The following is a 19,339-nucleotide window of genomic DNA, read 5'->3' as shown; positions in this document are numbered from 1 at the left end:
AAAGTTTCCGCTTGGGAGACTGGTTTCAGTTGAGGTACCTCAGTGCATGCAGCCCCTTTTAGAAGGCTGATCAGTTTTTTTGGGGGGGATGGAAAAAGCCATATGAATATGGAACAATTCGGCGGCAGAGCCGGTCGCCCACCACTGAGCCCAACAAGGGAACGTGATGTTAAAGGAGCCATAAAGACAAAATACAAGTTGGGTTTATTAGAAAGACTGCTTAGTCCAGATAACAATGATACCAATATCATCACCATCTTCGAACAACTGACGGAGATATTAAAGATAACGTGTGAAGCAGTCGCGACCCCCTAGCCCCGCAATTTTTCTATAACATCCCGGAACATTGTGCGATTGCGGCTGCCTAACTAACCTGTCGTGAACACACGACTAGACGTCTGTAATGGGGCCTCTAGTTCCATTCAACTGCATCACTTGAATGCTACCGTGCAGTTACCGCACTGAAAATTGTTTTATTATTGGCACGTATGACGTCATTCTTGCTCATAACACGTCACTGTGGTACAAAATTTAGAAGTTTTTAAATACTTCTTGCTTTTTTTCGTTAAAAAAACATCTTTTGTGGCTGTAATGGAGCTGAGTGAGATACTGAATCCTAGTTCTTTCAAATTAAACGAAGTTGTATTTTCTCTTCATGGCTCCTTTAAAGTAAACGCTAACCGTTACCCTACCACTATAACCCTATACTTAGTACCAAGGTTGATATCGTTGCACAGGGTTAACTCTTGCCGCCAGGAAAAATGTAGAAATGAGGAAGGAAAGAGATGACACGACAGGGGTAGGAGAGGAGATAGGAAGGTGAAAGAATGGAGGGGAAGAGAGGAAAAGGCGACTGGCTGATTCCCCCCGGGCGGGCCAGACCGGGGGTACTGTCTGCGAGAAGCGGAGGCTGAAATGGCGTGTTGCCGCTGCTCGGGGGCCGTAAAGGTCCAAAACAACCCCAACTTTGGCTCAGCCACCAGGTTCCCCTTTTCCCCGGACACGGCAAAGCCACGCACAGCCGTGACGTGGGTGGGTCCAACCCACATGTGCTCGGGTCCGTGGTGTTGCAAGACACCAGGTGCCTACGGTAGTAAGCACCCCTGCGCAGCTCGGGACATAATGGCGTTACCAAAACACCTTGAGTACATAAGGTGCCCCCAGGGGTAGCATGCCATGCTGCCGATGCTGGATATCATAAAAGAGTTCCTTGACGAGAAAAGTACGATGCAAGGCTGCCCAAAGCAATTATATTGCGAATATGGTTAACTCAATTATTATAACTATTACTTCATTGGTGTATCTCAACAGGATTTACTGCTATTTACTGCTACAATATTCTATATTACTTCGCTTGCATTATTTGTTACAAGATAAACCTGGAGATGGCACCGTATGTCCAAATGGAGTGTAGAGGCAACCACGCCAAATCTTTCAAGGAGTACTGATGCAAAATTTCAAACCTGAGATAACTATGTAAAAGGTTCCTTTGGCGAGTTGAGATATCTCCCAGCAAGTTTCCACAGTAACCGTTTATTATAACATATTTAAAATCCGTTTTATTCTTTGCACACAAGAGAAAGCTCAAACCAAATGCCCTCTCACAATTGGCATCAGCATGATGCCACCTACTCCTCCCAGCCCCAACTGTCGACGTTAGGTACCCGTAATGTGGCCAGCGCACTTACTGCAGTTGGCGCACGCTGCTTTGGCAAATGTATCACGTCACGGCTTCGGGACTGACATCATGCTACCCGAGGCATGATAAGACGGTGAAGATGTGCACGAGCTCGTGCACGCGTCCAATAAGCAGTGGTGTGACAAAAACGGTGACGTCATGAGCACTCTCCTGTCCTGGCGGCCGCCTCGGTGCTCGTTTAGTCGAAACCGAAACCAACACAAATAAACCAGGCTGGAATTATTTATGCAGCAATCGACCGCCCAATGTGAAATTCAATGATTAGTGGGCTTGTAGGTACCAATACCAGCAAAAAAACATAACAGGAAAATTTCGTGTCAGTACTCCTTTAAGCAGCCGATGAATGCAGTTTTACCAATTTTACATTTCTCTTAAGCCATGTAGGCAAGAATAATTTGTATGCATATTTTGTTCTTCTCATCACTGTTTTCAAAATTACTTCCAATGATGCCACACACTGTTTTTCGAAACTGGAACTTTTGAGTGTGTTCTGTTCCCCGGCACATAGGTTGCAGCCACTGGGCATGCCCTGAAGTGGAGCAAAACAATTTGCGTGTTTCTTGCTGCAGACAACTTCCATAGTTCCACTGTGTTTCATAATAAGTATGAAACAAATACAAAAAAAACGCACTTTTTAAAATTCTCGAAGCCTTATTGTGTCCTTAAATATTCCAAATTATATAAAACTATTGCAGAAACAATATTTAATTTTACTGTTTACAACGCAGCGCAGATTACAATCCTGTTCATACTACATATGGGTGTATACATTACACCCAGTAATGCTCTGCGAGCTACTGGTACTCCTATTATTGCTATTCTTAACAGTGCACCATCCATTATATTTGCGCCACCAGATACTGAAACAAATGAACCACTGCTTTAAGCGTGCACTTCCCACACGATGTCTTCTGCAAACGGCGCTGCAAGCGCCATAACCTACCCTGTTTTGCCAGAGTGTCGGCTGGACGAGGAGGTGTGAGGACTGAGTTCTGCCAAAATGTCTGCACCATCTTGTGAAGTTGTGCTGTTGTCCGATGCACCCGAATCGCCAACTTGGGTGTTGTTCACTTCCAGAGCTGCAAAAGTCAAAGGTTTGAGCAGCTGAAGTCAATAAGTGTTACACAAATCCTCAAGCAGCCTATATACTGGAATGCACAGCACAGCACAGGGCAAGGTGACTTTGTTGTTGGTAACAATCGCTATGGTATGAGGTAAGCTTGAGTCAAGCTGTGCATAAGCAGCTTGTCAACGATTGGTGACACTACGTAATCACCATTGAGAACTTGGGAGCTACAGGATAGGGGAACATGTCATTGCTCTCGGTGCCAAGCGAATGTGCTGTTTGGAGGAAAGCCTCTCGTCGGGCGCGTCGTCGGGAGCAAGCAAAATCAGCATCTCGAGGCGAAGGACATTGGTAGAACAGTCAATGAGGGTTGCGTGCTCAGATAAAAAGTCAAGGCCAAGGATAAGGTCATGCGACCAACGTTCAAGCACAGTGAACAAAACAGTCGTTAGATGACCAGCTGCAGTCACATGAGGAGAGCACATTCCAATCACAACAGTCGTCCCTCCATCAGCGACCCTGACGTGTGATGTTGGTGGCGTAATAACTGCTTAAACGGTGGCGAAGATGAGCACTCATAACAGATCAATGCGCTCCTGTATCGATGAGGGCACTGGTGGGAATGCTGTTAACTTCAAAATCCAATAAATTGTTCCGGGTAGCCGAGGTCAAGAGAGGATTTTCGGGTGTGGTCGTTCATACAGTGTCACCTCCGGGAGCTGCATTTGTTAGTTTTCTGAGGGTGGGTCGGAAGGAAGGGGTGATAGGGTTGGGTGGGGTGAGCGGGATTGGAGTCTTTGCAGCGACGACGAGGGGGCAGAAAATCGGGGCGTACGGGCATCGCGCTCATCCATCTAAAGGCGAGGGGCAAAGCGAGGGCGGTGGTCATTGTCAGGTGTGGAAATGTCGGTGGAACGGTGGTTCAGCGAGGCAGGGCGGGGAGACAGCATCCAGCGACTCCGACAGTATCGAGCAATGTTGCCCGGATGGCAGCAGTTGAAGCAGATCAGGCGGTCATTGGGGGTTCTCTATTCTGAGGGATGGCGAGGTTGGTAAATAGGAGGCATAAATTCGTTCCGGGGGGGCGGGGGGGCAATTGGCAGCGGAATGGGAAATGATGGCGCACGACTTTCCTAACGAACAACAGCTTGTAAAAGCAATATGGTAGGTAGGCTGGTTTCGGGTGCGTAGAGGGGTGGTGAAATTGGAGTCATTGACTTGATCTCTTGGTGAGCTTTTCTGGCGTTGTGGACAGAAGTGGCCATTGCAGAATATCCTTGCACGATGAGGTGGCAGCCATCTTTGGAAGCCTGGTGAACTACTGAGCAATTCGACAGGCTTTCGCCTGTTCGAAGTGCTGGCACTCTTTCAAAACAGTCGACGGTGACGCAATCTTTACAAATGAGCAGGTGGAAGCTGTAGTCAGCAATGCCTTTCATAACGTGAGAAACCTTCTGTTTAAGCCATGTTCGGATCTTCCCTGTGGTGACATGCTTGTGCTTCAGTGGACGTCTGTGCGTGAGATGCCAGTTTGTTTTGACAAGCGAGCTTGCTACCAATGGGTTTGCAGGCATTCCAGCTAGTGAAGTCGTGTTCGTTTGTGAGGAATTATTTCTTAGCTGTTCCATCGAGGCAATATTCGACATTTGCAAACGTGACTGTGGGATCCCATTGTTTATGTGCGCTCACCTGCCCGTAAGTCTTGATTCAATCTTCTACATGGACATCATGCGTGCCACGAAAAGAGGCCGGGTTCATGAGCTGCAACATAACGACAATTGGTGGGTATAGATGTGTTTCTGGCATGGTCAGTCATCTCGCTGTAGTAAAAGTGACGTCCACTTCGAAGCTTCATGGCGCATAAAGTGAGCCCCCACAGAGCTAAGCTGGGGTGATAGTGAGGGGCCACAGTCACCCACTCAACCAACGGAGGAGGTGGCGAAGTGCAATGGCCTGGACGGGGATGAAGTTGCACCTCAACCACAATTTCAGGATGAAGAATAAGGCATATTTACGATATTTACATTATTCACAATGGTTGCTAATGCAGCAGCGCATAGGCAAACGGTTCACAAGTTGGCCGATCAACCTTCCCTTCTTCTTTGAACTAAGCACCGACCAGTGTCTCGACGCTGCTACGTCTTAAATGTTTGCCGGTGTATTTGGAGTGTCACGTAACAATATAAAAGAACATTTTAATTTACATTACCCAACTTTGCTTTAATTAAATAGAATGCAACCCACAAGCCTTGCATGCAAAAGGCAGAGTAACGTATGCAGGGGTGAGACAGCTGAAACATATCTGGGGGCAGTTTCTGGAGCAGCAACATCTAAATTTTGGAGCAGAAGGACCTCAATATGTAGCATTTAACCACATTTCATGTTGTCCTAGGAGCCTAAAAAATTAATTTTTAATAAGTGGGGGAACATTACACTTTTTGCAGTACACACATCATAGAAACATCCTTTGGAGGAAAACATCCTAACAAAGTTTTTCCAAGGTACAGGACGGAAAATGCTTTCCCATAACAGTGAGTTCAGTTTCAACTACCGTAAAATTCCGAGCAAGCGCCCCCACCCATGCCAGCGCACCCCCCCCCCCCCCACCACTTGAGCGCTAATTTCAAATTTCGGCGCCGTTCCGGGAAAGCACCCCCCCCCTCCCTCCGCGCAGTTATCATGCACTGCGTGTAGGCAACACTGGCTTGCCGGAGCCAGTTAAAGAATCTAATCCAATCCAATCCTGCTTCAACCGAACGCTACGCGCCATTTGTTTATTTGTTTTGGCAGTGGTAGGTCATGCATTCCTACACAGTTGCAAAGAAAATCGAGGTGATCCGATGGCACCGAGAGCATGGGAAAAACGTGCACCAGACCTCTCCACAGTTCAAGCTCGACCGAAGGCGCATACGTGAATAGGTGAAGAATTTTGACAATCTCCTGCAGCAAAACTTCGGAAAAGCAAAACTTCGACGGAAGCTAAGCAACGGCGCCCCAGTGTTCAGCGAGAACGTGTACGATACGCTGTTCGAGTTTTTAGAGCGCGAAAGGAGCGCGGCACGCGCCGTTTCGTTAGCAACCGGCTGCTGTCTGAAGAGGCTGTGAAAATAGCAAACAGCATGCAGTTAGGTAACTTTGTAGGTTCCATCCACTACATAAGCAGGTTTGGAAGCAGCGGTTCGGCGTTGCAATGTGCCACGCCATGAACGAGAGCCAGAGGACGCCCGAGAAATCTGCGGAGGCATTAAGCGCCTTCCGGACTTCCGCAAACTTCCTGCGATGGCGAAATGATCTCAAAAGGCAACTTTAAGAAGCCGTCGCGGCAGCAGGTCCTTGTGGCGCGCTGCTTCCGCGCAGTTATCATGCACTGCGTGTAGGCAACACTGGCTTGCCGGAGCCAGTTAAAGAATCTAATCCAATCCAATCCTGCTTCAACCGAACGCTACGCGCTATTTGTTTATTTGTTTTGGCGGTGGTAGGTCATGCATTCCTACACAGTTGCAAAGAAAATCGAGGTGATCCGATGGCACCGAGAGCATGGGAAAAACGTGCACCAGACCTCTCCACAGTTCAAGCCCGACTGAAAGCGCATAATGGGTGGAGAATTTCGACAATCTCCTGCAGCAAAACTTCGGCTACCGCACATGTAAAAAAAACTCCAGGGCAAATCTTCAACATGAAAGGACACCCGGCTTGGGAGACGTCACCGCAGCCGCCGCATTTTAGGTGCAGAGCACTTTAGCAGTCGCCTTGTCGTCTTAGCTCGCTCGCTCAGCCCAGTTATATAGAGCACCAAGACGGCGTCCTGAGTAACCCTGTTCTTCGCAGGGTACCCTAGAGGCTTCGAAAGCCAAGCAGTTTATATAGTCATAAATGTTCAAAAGCTCGTGAAACGCTGGTGCTTGTCATACATCTTCCAGTTCCTAAGCGCCAAGAAAACTATTGGTACATTTTAGAAAAAATATACGTAATTACCCGCACCGCCCGCATTCCTTTAGTTAAGGATGCCCATGAGTTGGTTTTTACGATTAAACGCAAAATGAGGCACTGCAACGCTGGCACGTGCAAAAAGAAAAGCACAAAGAGAACAAAACTCCCGCTCGCGCAGTTTCGGGCAGGGGGGGCGCGCGAGTACTGCGAACGCGGGAAATCTAAATTGCATTGGGTGGTAGCAGTAAGTGGATAACGGCGGTACAGCCTATTATGGCGAATCACTGCTTTGCACTTTTTTAGAAGCCAGTATGTATAATTGGAGACATGGCTACGAGTGTGCCGATCCTTCCCGACATGACTTTCACATCCTGCCACATCCCAGCCTCAAGTCAATGAGAAAGAGCTGGTGGAAGTCTACCATGCTAAGGATGACTTCACATACACCAATCGCTGCAAAGAAGATGACGACCTCTCCGATGCATATGATGACGATTACTAGCACAGCAACTATGAAAATAAGCAATGATTTCAAAACTTTACTATGTGCCCAGCAGTGCTCACCTACAACAGCTTCGCCACTCTAGTCGAGCGCGAGTGCAAGCTTCCCTTGACTTTGTACGATTAAGTTTCCTTAACTGCCTTGCCTACTCTGTGAGATACTCAGAATAGAAACAATAACGAAAAATCAGACCTGCAAATCCTGCCTTTGTTTGGGAGCCAGCACTGATGAGTGATGTCAGAGAACACTGCGTACCTGAAAAGAAAAATATTAGTAATGCATACCACCTAGCAGTTGCAGAGAATAGGCTCAGTACCTATTGTACTTGTGGTAATGGCCGTCTGGGTGTAATGGCTGCAGGAGACACCCTGGCTGCAGGCTGCATTGAGAGACAGTGCCGCAACACAGCTTATTGGCATCAACGATGTTGTATGCGGCATGCTTGCAGTTGTTCTTGCAGTGTCTCCTGGAAGCAAAAAACACAACCACAAAAGAAAATTCCCATAATCCAACTACACTGCAAGAGAACCAGCAACAGCCCAATAGCTAGTTTCCCATTGCTAAAGAAAACAACATGCACACAGTTGAGCCCACTAGATAGGCCTTTTCAAACAGACAAATAGCAAACAGATCAGCTTGCCTGCTATGCCAAATTTACCAACTAATTATGCATTTTTCTTATCCTTCAGCCAAACTGTTGTTTACAGGGTAATAATGCAGGAGTGCCACCCAGAAGTGCTACTTAGCTGCCTATAGTTGCTCCTGTATTAAGAAATACAGTCCCTCATAATTGAATTTTTTTATACACTCGATTAGTCATAATGAATGAGACAATTGAATCTATCTGAGTAGAGTGGTCCGTGTATGACTCATTACTTGGAAGCAATGATTGTAAAAGCAAATACTTTTCGTGTTTGTCAGAGGAGAAAAATTTACACACTAAAATGAGTTTTCATATTGTGGCAAAGGGATGCCGGTGCACTTGATATCCCAATTAAATTACTCATAGAGTCTATGTGAGAGCACGATAACTTCATAGGATGAAAACCCAGTGTACCTGTCCCAGGCACCACGTTAAAGGCCAATTTAAAACACCCAAAATGGTTGACCGCAGAACGAAGGCCAATTACCCTCCTCAGGTAAGCCAATTACCCTTCTCAGCGTATTTTTCATAACTACTGCGCTGTCGTACCTCGACCAAAAACGACCCGAGTTTGTGAAAGCAGTGCCTTTATAAGTGCTTTTATCTCCACGCGGCAATAGGACAGTTTTTCTGAATCTCGTCGGTGTGAGGTCCCGTTAACCAGCTTCCAATGTAGAGTTCCTATGCTCAACTTTTATATTCTGCCGGGCTGGTCCCACCTCATCTCGCCTTGGTGCACTCCGTAGTGCATACGAGCATTAGATCACCAAAGATGAAAGTTCGATTTACAGTTGTTATGCTCAGTTCATCTGTGACAAACGCACTCGAATTTTGTGAGTTGACATTAAAGCTTGAATCCGCAATTTAAAGGTGCTCATGGTACGCCTGAATTAACAAGGATCTTTGACCGCCATTTTGATGACTTGAACCCAAGAAATCCATTCAGCTGGTAATACAAGACACCTCTCCGAAAGACGAATCAGGCTTCAATGAAGAATTTTTTTGAAAAGTCTGAATTGTGCATAACATGACGCAAGGATGCACAAAAAAATCACTGTTTGAGGGCCTCAAGAACACTGTATTTGCAGGATTCCTTATATGTATGCACGGTGTCAGCACCTTTTGATGGGTTTGTGGCGACAGGAAGCTGCCGAATTCGCTCACGCTCAAGACGTCTCAATACCACATCGAAACATTTTTTGGTTGCGTAAAAAGGAAAGGGTGGCTAAAACAATAGCCCCACTGCCTGTCAATTTACAGCTGCCTACAAGCGTCTTTTTATTAGAACAGAAGTTGCATCATCAGATACTGGAAACTCCTCTCGCGATATTGTGACTGATCTCTGCCACTCAGGTGATGAAAACCTCTTTGAAACGCCAAGAGCTTTCGCCTCGTTAAGAAGATCATCGCTGTTGCAGGTACTTAATGATGATAACTATAACACCCAGCGGGTCGACTTCCACACAAGCCTTTCGCTTGTTCTCTGTGCAGTAGTGCAATATACAGCAGTATTTGGGGCACGGAAAGTATAAGGAGGCACATCCCCCAATGAATACTGCACTACACTGATGTCCACTGAGCTTCCAGAAGTCGTTTCTGCGAAAACAAATGGTGGACTCGTGGCACCATCGAAATACTTCTTGAAATTGCGCCTCGACGTGGAAAAAGGTTTTAGTGTTTACAGGTTTATTGCAAGGGCTAATGTTCTACACGTTTAATGCAGCCGTTATATGCAGAGAGTGAGCGCCAATAGTGGAGGTGTTGACAGTATTGTTTGAACAAATATTAATTGCTGAGTTGGAGCCTCATCTGTTGAACTGTGATGCATTCGACAATTTCATTTAAGTTTTGTCGAAGAAGGTTACCAACGTGTATTCAAGAATCAGGTCCAGCCCATTCCGACTGAAATCAACCGGAAAAACTTGCACGCACAACGGTGTATGAACACAGCAGACAGTCTATTATTTCGTAAAATCTGCAAATGACAGGTAAGAACCAGAATTGAAGGAAGCTGGCTACCTAGTATGCCTTCGTATTTTTGGCGGGTTTTAAGTGCTTGCGTTTTGTATTCGTCGCCTCATAGCCTACGTTGTGATAAATCAGGCAGTTTATAAGGAGCCCTGCAAATACAGTGTTCTTGAGGCCCTCAAACAGTGATTTTTTTGTGCATCCTTGCGTCATGTTATGCACAATTCAGCCTTTTCAAAAAAAATTCTTCATTGAAGCCTGATTCGCCTTTCGGAGAGGTGTCTTGTATGACCAGCTGGATGGATTTCTTGAGTTCCAGACATCAAAATGGCGGTCAAAAATCCTTGTGAATTCAGGCGTACCATGAGCACCTTTAAATTGCGGATTCAAGCTTTAATGTCAACTCACAAAATTCGAGTGCGTTTGTCACAGATGAACTCAGCATAAGAACTGTAAACCGAACTTTCATCTTTGGTGATCTAATGCTCGTATGCACTACGGAGTGCACCAAGGCGAGATGAGGTGCGACCAGCCCGGCAGAATATAAAAGTTGAGCATAGGAACTCTACATCGGAAGCTGGTTAACGGGACCTTACACCGACGAGATTCAGAAAAACTGTCCTATTGCCGCGTGGAGATAAAAGCACTTATAAAGGCACTGCTTTCACAAACTCGTTGGGTCGTTTTTGGTCGAGGTAACACGGCGCAGTAGTTATGAAAACTACGCTGAGAAGGGCAATTGGCTTGGAAGCTACCGTACATGAAGTAAAACGCAGGCCGCGACGGCCGCTTTTCTGATGGAGGCGAAAAGCAAAAACGCCCGTGTGTACGACATTTCGGTGCACATTAAAGGTCCCCAGGTGGTCAAAATTAATCCGGAGCCCTCCACTACGGCGCGCCTCATCGCCTGCGTTGCGTCGGCGCGTTAAACCCCACAATCAATCAAGTGAAACGCAATGTAGACAGTTAAAATATAGGCCGACCGTCGATTCTTAGCTAGCCAATGAGCTGTGCTTGCAGGTCAGTGCATACAGGCGACCCAACGCATTTTAACTTAAACAGCGCCCAAATGTGATGCGGTAACGTCGACTAGAAGGACGAAGGCATTTAAGGTGGTCGACTGTAAAGACGATAGATGTTTAAGTTTAGCAATAGCAGTACTAGAAAGCTGCCGCGGTACGTCTGCGCGGCGGCCCGCCGCGGTCGGCTGCAGCGACCGCCCACCACCGAAGCAGACGACGCGCCGGGAGTAGTGCAAGACTTGACTGCAGCGCCGCTAGTTCTCGCGACCGCCGTTTGGCCCGCCCTCCTCCGCTGGCGGGGATGCGGAGCTCCGAAACTTATAGCGTCCTCGATAAACACGCACCGGTGTTGCCCCCAAAACCGGCGCGGTGCACAGTGCCCCACGACGGTGCGTACTGGCACGGAGCGTTGATCGAGGACAAACGGGGCGGTTCTACCCAGGCGCCATCTCTTAATCTAAGAAATTAACTCATAAAAACGTTCACAAGTAGCAATACAGCACTGTAATGAGATCCAGCGCTATTAGAAAGTGGTATTTATTGAAGGGCCATGATGTACGCACAACTTAAATCCGTCACACATGCGGAACAACGTACCGCCACCGCTTCCACTAAACAGCTACATACAAGCAGCTGCTTCTCATCTTCGTTTGAGCCATAATGCGAGTGTCTGTTTTGTTCCGCCTTTCCGTTACAGCAAAATAAGTAGGTCTTCATCGTCTAGGCACTCCGGTGACAGTTCATGATAATTCGATCGAACGAAACAAATGTCGATCCCCAACTGTCTGGCAATTACTGTTACTGGCAATGCATGCAGCCGTCTTTGAAGTACACGAAGTTCATTTACAATCTCTGGCCGTTGTTACCGCCCGTTAGGAGCCTGTCGCATCGTTGCCCGATGAATTCCCAAGCACGCCATCCTTTTCAGCAACAATACACAGCTCCTTCCGCCTTGACACGAGTGCGGCGATGCGCCGTCGCTGCAGCAGACGGCGGAGGAAGCCCCTTCGCCGGCGTCGTCCGCGATGCATCTCGGGACTGCACCCCGGCGCACCGTCGACTCTCTCGGTGCGCGGCAGTGCAACCAAAAATTGCCCCGGGACGGTGCGCCCCGGTTTATCGAGGACGGACGGTGCACACCGGTGTGGTTTATCGAGGATGAAAAGGCGCACCGGTGTGCCCCGGTGCGGTTAATCGAGGATGCTGTTAGCTTATTCTAGTAACGTTGTCTTGGGTAACATGTCTTTCATGACGAAATAAAAAATCAGCCGTAGTTAAGCGCTTGTCTTGTCATCTCTACCGTGTGTGTCGTCGTCTTTGAGCGCTGTTAACCCCTTTATGAGGAACAGAATAGTGCTACACTTTCTCCGATTTAGAAAAGTTGATTTGTGGAGATGTGGGTTGAACTGTTGGGAAAAGAGCAAACTTTGCACCCTTGCTGCTTTATGACAGACTGAAACCATCTCCACATTTTGAAAACTGGAAGGGTCATGCAGTATATAATGTTTCCCGCGTACTTCGCGCATTGTGCCACACATTAATTAGTATGAATACACCTGTTCTTGCTTCATTACACCGCAGCTTTAGCAGCGGTATACGCTGCCGGTTTCATGAACGCTGAATGATATTTCAGCTTGGAAAATAACCTCCAAATGAGTGTAGCAGGTTTCGTGACCACGAGTGGCGTACAATGGAAAGCTCAAGAGGCCACACACGCCCGCGCGGCTCCAAGCAGAGCAACACGGGCCAGCCGATACGGCAACAGAGGTTCGGGACAGGTTGCGGGTCTGCAGAAGCGACAAACGCCACGAGCGAAGGCAGACAGACCTTTTCAGGAGCAGCTGTGGTGCCCAGAGAGATGCTTCCGCAGATCCCCGACCGTCTTGAAAGGAACACACGACGCTTTGTCCGCGCGCGGTCAGGCAGCGACCTGCTACAAAGACCGCCGTGCGTAAGGCGTGAGCTACTTTTCTCATCTGCGCCTTCCCGCGAAGACTACTTTTACACACGGCTGATCGCCAGCATTAAAGTTGTGCGCGATGCACAATAGAAGTACGATCTTTTCAAACCCAGCATAGGGTAGCACCGATCCTTGCAGTTGTGCCCTAACATAGTGAACTGTCCCGTTATCAATTCTACCTGCCTTGGACGGCCGTCGGGATCGGCGGCGCTGCAAGCGTATGCTACAGTGCCGCCACTCCGACGGTCATTTGACCCGTGAGAGCGACGCCCAGGCGCTTTCGACGCACGGCATTTGTTACTCAATACTTACTGACAAACTATATGTTTGCAAGTACAGCAGCTAACAAAGGGGCACTGATTTCAGATACTTGCGCGGGAACGTATGCAGCGGAAAGCGTTGATACGCCCGTGCTACAGAACACGGTGTGCGGTGTGCCGCACAAGTGGTAAAGGGGTTGAACTGGATGAACCATGGTGTGAACCGGCCGGAAGAAGCGCCGAGCTTCTTACCTCGCGCATAGGTACAGTGGAGAAACAACGCAACCAGGCAACACTGCAAGTACCTGCGCTAAACTGTGTGGAACTGTTTTTTTAACCATATCAACTTCGCACGTTAGCCACAACATGAGCAGGCGACATAGATACAGCTGCAGCAGATCCAGAACATGTGCAGAGCGGCAAGAACTCAAAACTCCGAAAGGCGTTAGTATATATACATACTGTACTCAAATACTCAAAAGACGTCAGTATAAGATACGCTTGCAGCGCCGCCGAAACCTCCAGCCGTCCACCGCAAGCAGTACGGCTGGTACGGCGACACTCCACACTATGGTGTTTACTAAACCAGTGGCTCCTTTTCGTTCGACTAAAAGCGCAGGGGCGCAGGTTCCGTTGCGCTGCTCCGCGTGCCGTGTTTGAGTGAAAGTCGTCTGCGTTGAACGTGCACTTACAAACATTCCTGACAGCGCATGTGCTACCGTTGTGTGCGTGTTTGCCGCGACGCGAAGGAGCTCCCGAGCTACAGCCAAAACATCTGTGCGGGCCTCGCCTCTGAGAAGGTCTGTCTGTCTTTGTTCATCGCGTTTGTCATGCTTCCTACCTCGCGCTGTGTTCCTGTATCGGGCGTCTGGTGTGCACTGCTTCTTCAGGCGTCTTTGGAGTAGAGCGGAGTGGCATGTATCAGCAGCATGCAACAGACGCAGGAAGCAATTTTATGCGCGCAGTGCTCATGAATGCAGTTATTGCAAGTGGACTCCCGATTCTCAAGTATCCCTAACCACTCATCGACGTGTGGGAAATACCACCCCAAAATTAAGCTCCGCTAGAATAAAACCATAACCGTAGCAATGTGCTTACTCGTGCAGACCAACGTACCCGAAATACGCTGCAAATAGAACGACCTAATATGAAGTCGTCATCATGTGGCGACGCCTGCCTGTTCAACAGCAGTGGCCACGAAAAGTCTACCGTACAGGGGGGTTTAAAAGAAATACGAACGGAGCACACAGCCTCCGACGCATGCCGCACCGTCTGGCTGCACTGTCAGGAAAGTGCGTGCATGCGTAGTTCTTTCAGAGCATTTGGGAGTGTGGCCTACTGCTAGAGGAAATGCTTGATAAAGAAGCGACGCCAGTCATTTATTTTGAGGCGTCTTCCTACGCTCTGTCGCCACTGAGCATCCTGTTATCTACAACATTCGGGAACCAAGGCCGCACCAGGCAGCTTGCAACTAGCATCATGCTTTTCAACGGTCATCCTGCTCAGTGGCGACGCAGCGTGAAAAGGCCACTCAAAATGAACGACCGGCGTCGCTTCTTGTCAAGCATTCCCCGTAAATGTAGGCCACAGTCTCAAACGCTCTCGAAGAAGTGCGCATGCGCGCAGTTTACTGACTTTCCTGCCAGATGGCGCAGCATGCGTCGGAGGCCTCTTCTCCACTGGGTCATGTTGTGCTTGGAGTGCTGTGGACGATGCAGGGTCATCGAGCAGTTGCCCTTTGAATGTGCCATGAAGACAAACGTACAGCTTTGCTCAGTTTCAATGGACTAGGCCTTGGGAATTTGCTCAGCTCGATTCTACTAAAAAACGGAAGCATTGTGAAACAGTTTCGAGTTTCATGCTGCAGTGACGTTTTATTTGAACAAGCTATGCAATATGGGCGAGCACTAAAACACAGTTGACTGCATGTTAGCGTTTGAGTGAGGCAATCAGAAGGACTTGGAGTATCCACTGCAGTCGCCCACTCAACTTTCATGGTGTTGGCTTGGGCCCATTTTCTCTGATTGCACGAACAAGACCATGCGACGTCGTAGACAAGTCGCCAGAAAGCAGCTGGGGAGTCACCCCTGGCTAACATGTTTTCCTTAGTATTTCCATTAGTTGTGTCAAGTTCGCGATACCATTTTAGCCTTGTTATCGGGAGAACGCAGCCTTTCTAATAAACCAAGCTTGTATTTTGTTTCCTGGCCCCTTTAGCTCTGACACTGGCCGAGAAATGAAGGTGTACTTGTTCAGGGGCCTGTGAAGGATCCTAGAATCTTGTTCATGCATGCTTAGTTGAAATGAGCACTGCCTTAAGTCTTCCCTACGACAACAAACCCTAGGTTTCCACGGTCTAGAGCCATCCTTGGCAGTAATGCTTGCAACAACCAGCCACGACAGAGGATGTTGGGGTGAAGCATCACTGCATTGACCAGAGATGTTTAAAGGAGCCTTGAAGACAAAATAGAAGTTTGTTTTATTCGAAAGATTTCGTGTTTTATAGTGCTCCCAGCACTTGCTGTGATACAAACGATGCTTTATTCACTGAGAAATTAATCAATTTAAGTTAAAATATTTATTTTCCCGCTAAATTGCGTCTTTTCGTGGTCTGCAATGACATTACAGGAACCGACTGCTGTGCAGCCTCAGGTACCTTGATTCACGCGTCCGCCGTGCAGGATAGTGACATGAATACGCTGACGCCACCCTTCAGGGTCTCTTGCTTGCCGCTGAAGCAAGTCATTGTATCAAAACCTCGGTAAAATTTTATCCGCAACGTGGTTTACTGGCAAAGTTTGAATCACCTGTTTCACGTTGCTGGGTCTCATAGAAAACGAAAAGAGCAATGCGTTGAGCATGTTGACCCAATTATGGTGGAACAGGATCGTTCAAAGTGTGTCTCCACCCTCTGCAGCGGTGCTGGTATCAAGGTACTCTACTGCAGCCGATTGCGCACGGCCGTTCGAAGGTGTGTTCATGTTGCCGAACCTATATGACGCCACCATACCGTGGCAAGTTGTTTCCTGCCTTTGGTTTGTTTTTGACCGTATTTCCTGGGTTGTTTTTGTCCTGGGAGAAAATAATCGTTTCGTGAAACATAGTGCCGTGTTGCCTGCGTCAGTTGGCCCGTGTCGTCTGAGACAACCCCAAAGCCCCGCAGTGCTGTGCAGCTAAACCAAGCGTAGTGCGCGCAGTACCAACAGCAGTTCGCATCAGTACTTCAATGTTTACATGTGCTTTCGTAACTTCCACTGTTTTTACTACCATTCGTATTGCTCTATAAAGAAAGTGCCCTAAATTTAAGCAAAAAATAGTTTGTTCTGCAAGCTTATTAGATCAGCCTTATTTGCGTTTGCTTTTGCTAGTCTCTGCCAATCGCAAAGGAGTCTGGTATGCCATCATAGGTTCTGTTGCGGTAAATGAGCGAGTGGGGCGCATGGCCATTCCTTTTTTTCCTAATTATGTAGCTTATTTGAGTGAAGTTTTCATTAAAACTGGTCAGTATGATTCTCACGAGGCCATCTTTTGAATGAACCAAACTTGTGTTTTGTCCTCATGGCTCCTTTAAAGAAAGTACTGACACGAAATTTTCTTGTGTTTTTTTTGCTGCTATGGGTGCCTACCGGCCCACTAATCATAAATTGGCACATAGACGGTCAGTTGTGGTGTAAGTAATTACAGCCTAGTTTATTTGTGTCAACTGTGGCCCCTGAAAAACAAACACCGAAGCAGCCACCATGACAGGGCATTGCTCGTGACGTCACCGTTCTTGCTGTACCTCTGCCAGTCTGGAAGCGCACACGAGCGCATGCATCTCCACCATTTCCATGTGCTCGGGCAGCATGACGTCAGTCCCAGAACTGTGTTGTGATACACCTGCCAGAGCAGCATGTGCCAACTGCAGTAAGCAATGTTGCCCATCTTATGGGGGCCTTACATTGTAGTTAGGGGCCCCGGAGGGACAGATGCATGTCCGTCATGCTCATACCGATTGTAAAAGGGTATGCATTCTCAGGTTTCTCATGCGTGCAAAATTTAAAGGGGCACTGACACAAAATTTTGAAGGCGAGATAATGTCGGAGATAGATTGGTGGGAACACATATACATCATCTGCAAAATATCAGCGGCGAATACAGCCTAGAACATATTTAAAATCAATTTTGAAGTGTGCAAAACGCAACCGAGCAGCCAACAGAAGACTACGCGCAATTGTAAATAAACAACATCCAAACACGTCACGAGTTTGTATTTGCCGCTTCCGCACTACCGGCGTTTTACGCGGGCTCGCCCGGCTCGCCGCTCCAATCGGAGGGCCGGAGGGCGGAGCTTCTGCTCTCGAGAACGAACGACCCGATCGTTGGCGGCGGAGGCGCCGTGATTTCGTCAGCTAATCGGGCAGCTGGCCGCGACCAAAGTTCTACAGCGATTCCAGGCACTCTGTTTCTATTACTGTTTATTACCATTGGATGCGAAAACGCGCCGGAGGCACGAAAAGCCCACTGAGCTAGCCGCACGGTCGCTGTGCAGGCGGCGGCCACGGCCGCGAAGTGGCCCAGGCCGGCGCAGGTAGCTCGAGTGATAGCTTGTTACCGCTGCACGAAATTGTCCCCAAGTCCCGACCATAGTGGCTTAAATGAGAAAGGAGTTAATGATGCGGTGGCGGGTTGCATTAAAAATTGTCATCTGCACCGCTTACGAGAGCGGCACTCGAATATCCGCCGCAGTGCTGAGCCGAACACATCTGTAGGCGGACCTGTAGGCAGACCGGCCGGCTGCTCCCAGCGCGCGTCTTGCCACCCACCGTCTCGAGCGTCGCGCGTCGTTCTTTAGCCGCGGTAGCATTTGCACTCGCAGCGCCTGCGTCACATCCACGGTCGCTTTTTAATTAAGCGCCTCACGAGATCAGTACGTGGGGGCATTCGCAGAAACTGCCGTCGATGCGGATTCGACAGTGCTACGGCGGCTCTGCTCTGTGATATCCCTCCGACGGTCACGTGGTCAGCTTTGTTCACACAAAATCCACAAAATCCATCGTTTCGCGGCACTCGCTGAAACCGAAACTGCGACTGGCCGCATTTAAAATCCCTCTAATTAAACAACCGTCGCACGCTGAAGCAAATGAGGTTTCTACAGGTTATAAGTAGGTCACTAGCTACTTATCGCAACGAAAAAAACAAGATGCTAAATTTTTGTGTCAGTGCCCCTTTAAAATGTATTGAAAACGTTATACTGCTGAAACTTGCTTCGAAATATCTGCATACACAAAGGAAGACTTTTTACATAGGTATCTAAGCTTTGAAGTTTCGTGTCAGTACTCCTTTACAGAGAATGTAAAATGTGCCAGCCATTTTCCAGAAGTGAGCCTAATAGTCGGTCAGACGTAGTAGTCAGATGATTAGTAGTAGCCAGATGTCTCGGTGCTTGTGTGTCTAAATGTTTACTGGTGGCTGTGTTTTCCACTTCCAGAATACACCCACTGACAGCAAACATACCACGTGCAACAGCAGTGCTGAGGGTTGTGCAGTAGCAATGTTCGCGGATGCAGCCTTCAGCCAGGATGTATCCTGCAGCCAAAACACGCAAGCTGCCCTCACTACCAGTGCAATAGGTACGTGGGTTATTTGCTGTGACTGCTAGTGTGTATGAACGGCAAACTATTTTTTCGCAGGTACGCAGTGCACCCTTACATTCCTCGTCAGCACGAGCTCCCAAACAGAAGAGGAGTTTCCAGGTAGAGTTCAGGTTTTGTGTGCTGTGAGTAAGTATGTAGTGGTCAACCATGTTGAAAAAACAAAGTTCTGTCTTATTTTTTTCACCCTTTTTTTTGGCTGTCTGCATCGTGATATCCTCAAAGGAGCCATGAAGACAAAACACCAGTTTGGTTCATTCAAAAGACGGCCTCGTTACTATCATATCGACACAAGTTTTAACGTAAACTTCGCTCACATAAGCTGTATAATAGAAAAAAAAAGAGAATGGCCATGCGACCCACTCGCTCATTTCCTGCAACAGAACCTATGATGTCATACCAGCCTGCTCTGCGATTGGCGGAGGCCGGCAAGAGAAAACGCAAATTACGCTGAGCTTATAAGCATGCAGAACGACCTATTTTTGCTTAAATTTAGGGCACATTCTTTATAGAGTAATAATAATGGTGGGACAAACATTGGAAGTTACGAAAGCACAGTAAACATAGAAGTACTGATGTGTACTGCTATTGGTACTGCACGCGCTATGCTTGGTTTAGCTGCACAGCACTGCGGGGCTTTGGGGTCTCGGGCGACA

General features: G+C 47.9%; 2 protein-coding genes across 5 annotated transcripts in view; one reads left to right on the top strand and one right to left on the bottom strand.

Annotated features, from left to right (window-relative positions):
* Positions 1-12,953, bottom strand: part of LOC144158485 (uncharacterized) — a 42,421-nt gene extending 29,468 nt beyond the window's left edge. The window contains exons 1-4 of one of the 4 annotated variants that reach the window (XM_077689389.1): positions 12,658-12,953; positions 7,514-7,663; positions 7,390-7,452; positions 2,643-2,778 (exon numbers count right to left, since the gene is read on the bottom strand). In XM_077689389.1, coding sequence (XP_077545515.1) covers positions 2,643-2,778; positions 7,390-7,452; positions 7,514-7,637 — 323 coding nt within the window. In that variant the 5' untranslated portion in view covers positions 7,638-7,663; positions 12,658-12,953. Of the gene's footprint in view, positions 1-2,642; positions 2,779-7,389; positions 7,453-7,513; positions 7,664-12,657 lie in introns of those variants that run through there. The other 3 variants (XM_077689390.1, XM_077689391.1, XM_077689392.1) reach the window with 3 other exon arrangements.
* A 686-nt stretch (positions 12,954-13,639) lies between these two features.
* The window catches only part of LOC144158479 (uncharacterized), a 30,896-nt gene continuing 25,196 nt past the window's right edge, over positions 13,640-19,339 (top strand). The window contains exons 1-3 of the mRNA XM_077689378.1: positions 13,640-13,850; positions 18,521-18,662; positions 18,723-18,785. Of these exons, the coding sequence (XP_077545504.1) occupies positions 13,761-13,850; positions 18,521-18,662; positions 18,723-18,785 (295 nt within the window). The 5' untranslated portion in view covers positions 13,640-13,760. The remainder of the gene's footprint in view (positions 13,851-18,520; positions 18,663-18,722; positions 18,786-19,339) is intronic.

Source organism: Haemaphysalis longicornis, unplaced genomic scaffold (genome assembly GCF_048455015.1).
Source record: "Haemaphysalis longicornis isolate Haplotype H1 unplaced genomic scaffold, Haemaphysalis longicornis Haplotype H1 scaffold_10, whole genome shotgun sequence".
In the NCBI taxonomy this organism is placed as follows: Eukaryota; Metazoa; Arthropoda; class Arachnida; order Ixodida; family Ixodidae; genus Haemaphysalis; species Haemaphysalis longicornis.
Note: the sequence above shows the minus strand (reverse complement) of the source record. Positions and strands in the feature narration are given on the sequence as shown.